The 9,663-nt window shown below is 32.5% G+C and overlaps 1 protein-coding gene across 2 annotated transcripts in view; it reads left to right on the forward strand.

Moving 5' to 3' along the window:
• Window positions 1-9,405, forward strand: part of RFX3 (regulatory factor X3) — a 110,370-nt gene extending 100,965 nt beyond the window's left edge. For both annotated transcript variants that reach the window (XM_057375852.1, XM_057375853.1), the window contains 2 exons: window positions 1,698-1,740; window positions 2,620-9,405. In XM_057375852.1, coding sequence (XP_057231835.1) covers window positions 1,698-1,740; window positions 2,620-2,858 — 282 coding nt within the window. In that variant the 3' untranslated portion in view covers window positions 2,859-9,405. The remainder of the gene's footprint in view (window positions 1-1,697; window positions 1,741-2,619) is intronic.
• The last annotated feature ends 258 nt before the right edge of the window (window positions 9,406-9,663 follow it).

The raw sequence follows: 9,663 nt of genomic DNA on the forward strand, positions 1-9,663 counted from the left end.
AATTCCCAACAAAATGTATACTCTCTTTGACTTAAGAAGGCTGGTTTACRTGCAGAATTTTGGCTTGTACAGTATTGTTCAGATACATGAAACAAAACCAGTSCAGACATATATAGAGCTCTGCAATACTTTAATTTTTCTACTGTTGTTTCAAAGATTATTGGTTTAAAAAACAGGTCTGAAGTCTCAATTCATAACAATTTTTTATACTCATCTATGGCATCTAAAAGGCAGATCTCTTCTTTCTAGTAGTTCATCTGACCTTTTATGTTGAGTCAGACAGTAAGGAAAGCATGAATTGTTACCAAAGGATTTATTTTCAAAAGTGCTGGAAAATGGATATATTTGAAAACACACTAAATTGCAAATAGGATGGATTTGTTACATTTTTACACTTGAGTGTCACTGTATCATGTTCTGTGTTACCTATAAAGWGCAATTTTTCCAGCTGATTTGGCATCAGTTGTCATTCTTCCCACAAAATATATTGATATGCTCATTAAATGCTATAAATAGATTATATATTTTCAAGGGAAATTGAAAGATGTCTCAGCTTTCTTTGTCAAATCATTTTATATCATGTGTCATGACGCATTTCAGAAGAATGAAATAATGTTTCTACTTGGTAGAAAGACCCACCATCAGTATACATGCTCTTATATTTCTTGCCTTACATTTGCAGAAACTACTACACAAGTACACAGTTACTGCATTCTTGTCGCAGCAGACTTCATATGTTAGACATAAATGTAGCATAGGGTCTTCAAAAAGTTTACTAGACTGAAGATTGAAATACTATGAGGAAGTAAGAACTGCAAAATTTTGGAGGTGAGGSGCAGAATAGAAGTAATGCATTAAATGCATGTCTTCTTATGTTTCTGCCTATTCAATGGCTGTGACTGAAATAAAATGAGGAAGACTACAGTCCAACAAACACTGTAAAGCAGTATAAATTGGTTGCAGCTGAGAAAAGCATTCTCATACTTTTCCTTTCTTCTTCTACCCGTGGACACAGGTATTGGCAAAATTCTTRTGGATGAGACTGGTATCATTTATGGTTAGAAATGTATCTGTCTTAACAATGTGTTCCTTGCATTTGGTATCCATTGGTGGCATTTTGCTCTTCTGAATTTCACATAAGAGAAATGGGGGAAGGAGAGGGAGGAAGGTTTCTAACTTACACACAGCTTCTTTTAAAAGGTTTGGATTTTGATGTCAATCAGTTATCATGTTATAAACCCTTCTCAGCAGTGCCTTTCATCTACTTACAGATAGATTAGCAACACTGTGACACACCTTCATTTTTGTTCCAACACAATTAAAATGGTGCCTGGGAAATTTTAAAAAGAGCTTTTTGTTAAAATATTGGCACTTCAGAATGCATATCTATTATAATTTATGGCTTTCTAAACCACAGAAATAGCTCACTTCAAACAACAAAGGCCTTGATGAAGCAATCTTTAAAAAAGGGTGTACTACTCCATTCTGTTTTTGAGGGTTTACTTAGTGATAATTGTCTTAATAAGCACAAGACTGAAATGGAATGGGAAATTGCTCTGCTGTGGATGTGGCTGCATTTAAGATCATGCATTTGAATGCTACCATCAACCAGTGGAGCACAGATTTCCTACATCACAGATGTTCTAAGTTCATATTTGCTTAAGACTGTACCCAAGTTTTTGTTATTTATTTTGCAGTTTGGTGATTTAAATGCTGTGTCCCCTGGAAATATGGATAAAGGTAAGCATTTTAGTATTTCCAGGGTATAATTCTGCATAGAGCTAACATGTCTCTGAGCAAAACAAATCCTTATGCAACACAGTCCATCAGAATTTAAAGCTGTATCATCCTCTAAAGTGCATGTATATATTGTATGGATACATTGATATAATACAATAGCTATGTATGTAATATGTCACATATAAAAATGCCTGGAATATTGTAGGTTTGTTTTAAAATAACAATATTTTAAAGATGTTTGTTATTGTCATGAAGAAATATTCCAATTTTTATGCAAAATGTTGTTGTATCTAATAGGCCAGAGGAGGGTAACAGCTGTGGGAAGAAAAACAAGAGTATGCTTATGGATGATGAACTGTAGTGAATGATGTGCTAACTTAAGAAGCAGAACTGTATGCAAGTAGTCAGGGAGAAATTAGTGCCTTAGAATCTCATCATGCCTTGTTTTAACATGCATTCTTATACTGACCACTTGATTGATTTGGGGTGACTGGACCATAGAACACTTGACTAGTAAATATAACAATGTCAAAATTTGGGGTCAAGTCACCACAACTCTCCTTGCCTCAGTTTTCGTGTCTGTAACTTAGAGTAACAGCTGTTGTTCTGTGTTTAGAAAATGTGGCACTTTCCAATATGAGTATGTTTGTTAGACTTTTGAGATTGCAGTTATTTTTTCCAAATCAACAGTAGAGCTGTCATCAACAGTTCAAGTGATCAAATTTGAGTCTGAGATAACAGTTGATGATTTTCCATTAAAATTTTAATTTACAGTTTATGCTTTATCAGAYTGTTCCCCTGTATTTATTTTCAAAATAAAGAACCTTGTTTTAGAAACTTTACCCTTTGTGGTAGTTACATGGTGGTTTCTTTGTGCAGATGAGGGCAGCGAAGTTGAAAGTGAAATAGATGAAGAGCTGGATGAAAGTGGAGAACCACAAGCCAAGAGGGAGAAAACTGAGCTAAACCAGGCATTCCAGGTGGGCTGCATGCAGCCAGTGCTTGAGAGTGGAGTACAGCAGAACCTCCTGAACCCAATTCAYAATGAGCACATTGTTGCAACTACTCAGACTATAAGACAATGCAGTGCTACTGGAAATACATATACTGCAGTCTAATGTGAAACCTCCCCTGGCCTCCGACACACGCCCCATTGCATTAGCCGCTTAGGTTTATTATGAAAAAAAAAAGAAAATAAGTCTGAAGGTTGACTGTTGTCAAATGTAACTGTTCTGATCATTATTTTGTTGGAGTTGTTAAATGGAATGGGTGTATGTATTTTGCCAGGTCTGTTTAAAAACAAAAAAATTTTTGTAAACTAATCATTTTATGTTGGCCGCTTGATAGGAAGAGGTTTCTTTGTATCAAATGCAAGGAAGATTTTTGCAAAGTTTAATATTAATGTTTTGTCCTCATACAATAATTTAATTTTTTCATAGTTTAAAAAATATTTTAATGTTAATTATTAGTTATGCTGATTTCATATAGATAGGTTTTTAATTAGATGCACTTCTGTGAAATATCAAAAGAACTATTTTCTTTGATTTACACTGGAGGCATACTTATTTGACAGCAGATGTATCAAATTTGTTATAAAAGGTGCTTTTCATCGTACTACGAGAAGACACTATTTTGATAAAATTGTGAGTATTCAGGGGGATTTTTTTGTAATAATGCTGGAGGGTTGAGAAGATCTCCTAGTTTCTTTCTGTGAGGAAGAAGCTATTTAAATGACAGAATTGTAACAGAATGTGGTAATCTGTATGGCATAAATGTACCTAATTATCTGAACATGATATAAACAATGCAAGCTTCGTTTAAAATCAACAGTTTCAGATATTATTTGCATACCAGTTCCTCTGTTCTGAAGACTACTGATTCTATATGTGAGGCCACTGAGCAAATGCTTTTGGTTGTTCAGTRGCACTGTAGTTGTTAGAAATTGAAGCTAAAGAAGTGACTTGATTATTGTTAATTTTAAGTGTATGTGCTACTTATGCTGAACTGGACATACAGGAAAACATTCCATTTGGATGACTTTCTTCTATTCCAGGTCTTTTCCTACTAGTGGTTCAATCTGCTGCTCTTAGAAAAGATGATTTATAGAATGCAAGGAATGTAGCAACCTGCATCATTTTCCTTTCAAAAACATTTCCTTGTTGTTAAAGTGGATTTAAATTTTTACAAAAATTAGACAAGGCAGTGTAACTGGCACACCTCACTTGTACTTATTCCCAATTGTGTATAATTTGAATAGGTGGCTAGATGGACCATTGCCATTTAAGAATGTACATCAGGGATCATTGTACCTCGGCTATTACATGGTGCCTTAAACAGAACTGAAGCTAAGACTTAATACTTTTTGTTATTCTTAACTCTTAAATTAATTCAACAAGGTGTGCCTGTCATTTTCAAATTCCCTAAGAAGTAAGGACAGGTTACATAGCCTTCAAAAGAATAAAAAGATTTTTTTATTATTAAATGATTTTAATATCCCTCTTAGAATGACAATAGACCTATTTTTTCTCGTTTCTAGCTGGATTTCACTTTAATACAAATAAAATTGCTTGGGAATTTGGAAAGCAAAACTAGCTTTAATACCAACTTCAAATGTCAAAATAGATTGACCATAGTCTCAAGCATGATTATATATTTTCTAAACCCTTGCCTACTTTTAATTTTAAAAACTAAAAAGAAAAAAATGAGCAGGTACATAATGCAGTGCATGTTTTCAATTTCTATATTTTGTGGTGTATCAGCCAGATACTACATCTTAAGGGTTAAATAATATCAGTTTATAGAGACCATATTAATTGACATTAAAGAACTCGAGTTTTTCTTCACAAACATTTCATTATGCAGACACATGAATTCGCTACACTAAAATAATGGAATTACATAAGAAAAAAAGCCAAAAAGTGAACAAAACCACAAAAATATCAACTTTACAGAAAAGTCTTTGATAAAAAATTACAATTTTTTAATTCTTGTTTATCTAGTGTGTCTGAAAATTACTTTAAAGTTCTACATACCAAATGGAAGAAGAGCATGTAAAATGGAAGTGTATTTATAGCAAACAAGTTTGTTGCTAGAGTTTACATATGCTCCAAATACAGCTGCACATAAACTAAAATGTCCTAACATTACTGGTGCACAAAAATAAATTTTAATTCCTTTGCAGAATTGTGGACCCATTAGCTCATTCTGTGTAGGCATAATTCCTACTAATGTCAGTAGATGGCTTTTGCCTAAGTAACAAGTAAAAGTGAGGTTTATATTCATAATTTCTAAACTCATAAATGCACTGAATCTCATTATAGATTTTGTTGTCACATATATCGCTCAGTGTGTCCTGATTTTTCCTTAGAAATCAGCACATCTGTACCCTTCACCAAAAATGGTAAAACTAAGCTGTGATAAATATTTACTCCCCTTCATTGTGCATTATAAGATGTTTACAAGTAAAATAAAGTGAAATAATTCAACTTTTTTTTCATTTTCAGCTTTTTTTTTAATACTGTAGTACTTGTTTTAATTTTTGTGTTGGTTTGTGTTTTCTTATTCTTATCCTTTATTGGTTTGATGTTGAATTTGTTGTTGCTGAGAAAAAAGTACAATTGTAAAACGTAAATCTAGTTTGCTAAATATTGTGGGACTTCAGTATCTTTCATTATTTAGCTCCCCACTCCACTCAGTTGTCACAAAGTGAAAAAAAAAAACTGGACAAAAATCTGAATACAAAAAATGGAATGTATTTCATAGCTTCTAAAAACAAGAAGTTGTCAAAAGAAATTGGAAATATCCCAGGTTCAGAAAACTGACTGGAGTCTGTATTCTTATCTTTAAATTCTGAAGATTTTGCCAGATTTTTTAGAGCAACTGTTTACTGTGTTGTAAACTTAGAGATTTGGARGTCTTTTGTTTTGTTTTTTGCTGAAATTTTAATCAAACACTTAGATAAAACATTTTGCACACTCTTGCTGTTTAATAGTTGGGTTTTAGTAACCATTGAAGTAGAGAGATATGAATACCTCAGTGTGTATTCTGTAACATGTAGTGTGCGGCTGCATTGCCACACCAGCTCTGAAGACTGCTGTCAATGCTATGGAGAGGTGTAGCATGTATCCACAGGGTAGACATTAGGAGAGTTGACATGATTTATGTGTTTTATCTAATCTTGAAATGGAATCCAGAATAATTGTTTTAGAGTCATTTCCCCCATTAGCACAAATAGCTCAGTGAAGAGTGTGGGGGAAGAAGTCTTGTTGAACTACCTTTTCAAAGCACAGGGCCCAATTTTCAAAAGTTTTATATTTGTTAAAATGTTCTGGTACATTTTCATCTTCCTTGTGGTAAATCAGTTTTAAAATATCTTTTTTCCTTTTTTTCACTTTTTTCCTCTTGTACTGTAGCATGTTCTAAGCACCTTCATTTTTAAAAAGTTCCATAAAGATTTGGAAAATAGATGTTAAATTATTCACTTATAAAATTATGATTTACAGCATTACTGCCTTTAGTTCAAAAAATAAGAAAATAATGTTCTGTCATTCAGGAATGCATAGGTCTATATACCAATTTAGTTTAAAGCGAGGTATTTTTAAATATCTGAAACACTTTTTCTTTAAACTTGTTTTCCCTAGGAAAAATGATCTGATATTTTTATCATTCTCACCAATTGACATCTGCACTGTTTAGAAACAAAACATGTTAGAGATGCACTGCAATCCAATTTAATTCAGAATGCTTTTACAAAACAAAACCAACCACTGAGAGCCATAAACGTGCTGACAAAACCCCTAGATTTATTAGTAATATAAGTATTCAACAATAATTTCAGAGTTCAAAATACTAATTTGAGAGAGCAAGAATAATTTCTGAAAATTGGGCCCTTGTCAGASTAACAGGACATGCTCTTTGTATATGGTTCAAAGCAAATTGATACATGGCATTCTAGTATCTCTGCTAATTTGTTTGATGATTTAACACTGACAATAAAAACTGGAATAGAAGCATAAACACACAGTGCTTAATTCTAGTATTAGGAAATTAATTTGATATAATGCCTTGCATTAACCCTTTGAGCATTGTAAGTAACATGATGGGGACAAAGATTTTTAGATAATTTAATTAGTCCACTGAGCATATACTTTGAAATAGCTTATAGTGTTGTAAAGTTTTTTTTAATTATGTCTAAAGTAAATACTTGCATACTATATGGGGATGTTTTTTATTAATAGGGGGCTCAGTAGATGTAGGCAAATATTCATTGCCATTGATGTGTACTGTCTAATAGAAAACAGTACTTCAGCTCCCTGTTTTCATATTTGCATATATATACAAAGAAAATCAAACATGATTCTACAGATAGGAAGTTGTCTACTTTAAGATGCCTTTAGAAGATAAAGGTTTAGAAAATATATTCAGCTATTTTGAAAATCTGAGATAGATTAGTATTGGAATACTCTGGTACTGTAAAAGAGAAATCTTTAGAATTAAAAGAAGGTTTAGTAATAATAAATTTTGCAGAATATTAGATGTGTTTGCATTGAAATTTTTGGCAGTGTTGTGAGAAACAGGAACAAAAAGTGCACAATTATGGTGATATTCCTTTTAAAACTCAGTCACTGCGATAATGACTAGCTAGAAGATGAAGGTGTTTTATTAAATTTCACATACAAGGTACAGTTTGTTTAGCCCATATTGAATGTCAGAACCTTAAAAGCAACCTAGAAATTGCACGAGCAAATATTTTTAGAAGTCCCTTTGTTCTTACAGTTACTGTTTACAGGAACAAGGGAACAAGCATAACTTACAGATACTGATGCCACCTTACTAAGTGAGAATACAGTACATTTTTTACTGGTTTCTTGCAGTATCAGTCAGCAAACACTAAAGCAGCTGAACTTTTTATGTTTAGCTGAAGGCAAAGARAAAGGATACCATTTTAAGTTATTTAAGGGAATTACGTCAGTAGTGTAGTGCAAGTAAGTTGTAAACATTTTTAGTCAGTTAATGCAAATTAATGCATAATTAATTAACATAAATGCAATACTCAAAGGGTTTTAATTTAACAACTTTTTTTATTCATAATTTACTGTAAATGCTTCTGAGTTTGCATGCCTTGATCATTGCTGCTAGTGATTTTATGTGCCAGTAGACCTGAGTTTAATTTACCAATTTAACTAAGAAATAGTAAAAGCCACTTACAAAGTGACTGCCTAGTGTTTGTTTGAAGTAAAATATGCCTTAGTTTGAAAACTCTTCATTTTAACTCTTCTTTTATTCAGATTTTTTTCCCTTTTCCTGTTGAAAAAAATAAATTGGCATTTTGGGATTGGAAGCCCTGAGTAGTTTAATATTTGGTAAGAATTGTTCTTGGAGATTGCTCATTAAGGCTGAAATTCGCTGTAGAAAAAAAGGCCCAGAAAAAGCCTATGAGCATCAAATGAGCCTCACTTAACACTAATTCAGGAAGATGTTCTTTGTATGTTCTTAAGCACTTTCTTGGTTATGGTGCAAACATCTTACAGGAATTTTCAGTTCTGGATTAATTTTACTCTGAAATAATAAATGTCTTTTTAGAAATAATGTAGACTTCAGAGGAACAACTTTGAATGGATTGGTTTTTAACAGGAACTCAGTTCAATTCTTTTTGACTCACTGATACCAGCAAAAGTTTTTTACACAAAAAATACTTAATGGGTTCCCCAAGTAAGGTTTCTTTCCGTACAATATTAAAGTGACTGCCTTGTATTTAAACATTAAATACCCATCTTAAAGTAACCCAGTAAAGCAATTTAAAAAGTGTTGGGAAAATACCACTTTGTACCAAAGCAAGTTGCCCATCTCCACTCATATCCACTGAAAATTTGGATTTACAGTTAATAACCAATGAGGCTGTTAAAGAAACTTTGAGTGCCTTTCAAAAACTTGGAAAATTGTGCCTGAGGTGGTAAACTTTAATTAGGTTAATTCTAGAGCTACCAATCAGTAATTTTATCATCACTCAGGGCTTTCGTACCTTCTAGGAAACTTCCTTTGTTGCATTTATTTTATACTGTATTTTTTTTAAGTGCCATCATTTAAATTTCACTTAGTAAGTGGCAGATTACATTATCCAGTCCCACAGCACAGAAACATCATAACACTAGGACACATTCAAACTCTTATTTTCCAGTTGACTGAATATATTATGTAAATGAGGTAAGCAACTTTTTGTAGATTGTATGTGTGAGATAATGTAATGTTCTTTTCCAGTTTTTGGGCTACAGTTGAATATACTTTTTAATTATTTAAAGAAGACATCTTTACAGAATAACGTGATGGTTTTTTTTGTATAATGTATTTGATTTTGTAAATACGTATTTCCTGATGTGATTTTTGTGACAAATGCTAAATCTTTTAGTATATAATGTCCTCTCAAAACTGGCAGGAGCTAAATAATAGTTTGTTGGCAATTTGTATTGTGTACTGTACAATAACTGGGGACCTTTTATAATTATAAAAATATATATTAACTTTTAGTGTGTTGTATAAAAAAATGACTGGAACATACTAAAGACAGTAGGATTTTTCTGAATATTTCAGACTTGAACTCAGGCTAGCTTTCTTGTGTTTTTCAAAACAAAATTGTGTCTTGTCTTTTAAAATCAATAAATTTGTTTTCTTGTTACAAATATATCTGAATTGCTTTCATTTTTATATAGCTATTTTGGACTGCTGTGCTGTTGATTTTGAGAGAAAAGATTATTTCACTTATGCCTCTGAAATAAGACCACATTTTTTATTTAACAACAGAACTAAGTAACAGGTGTGTCTCAGATGACCAAAACCACAAGTCTTTTGAATTACAAAATCATGTAACTGCTAGAGTTGGAAGGGACCCTTGGAGATGATCCATTCCYGCCCACCCTGCCAAGGCAC

This window comes from Malurus melanocephalus, unplaced genomic scaffold (genome assembly GCF_030028575.1).
Source record: "Malurus melanocephalus ecotype Western Australia unplaced genomic scaffold, MMel_1.1 scaffold_260, whole genome shotgun sequence".
In the NCBI taxonomy this organism is placed as follows: domain Eukaryota; kingdom Metazoa; phylum Chordata; class Aves; order Passeriformes; family Maluridae; genus Malurus; species Malurus melanocephalus.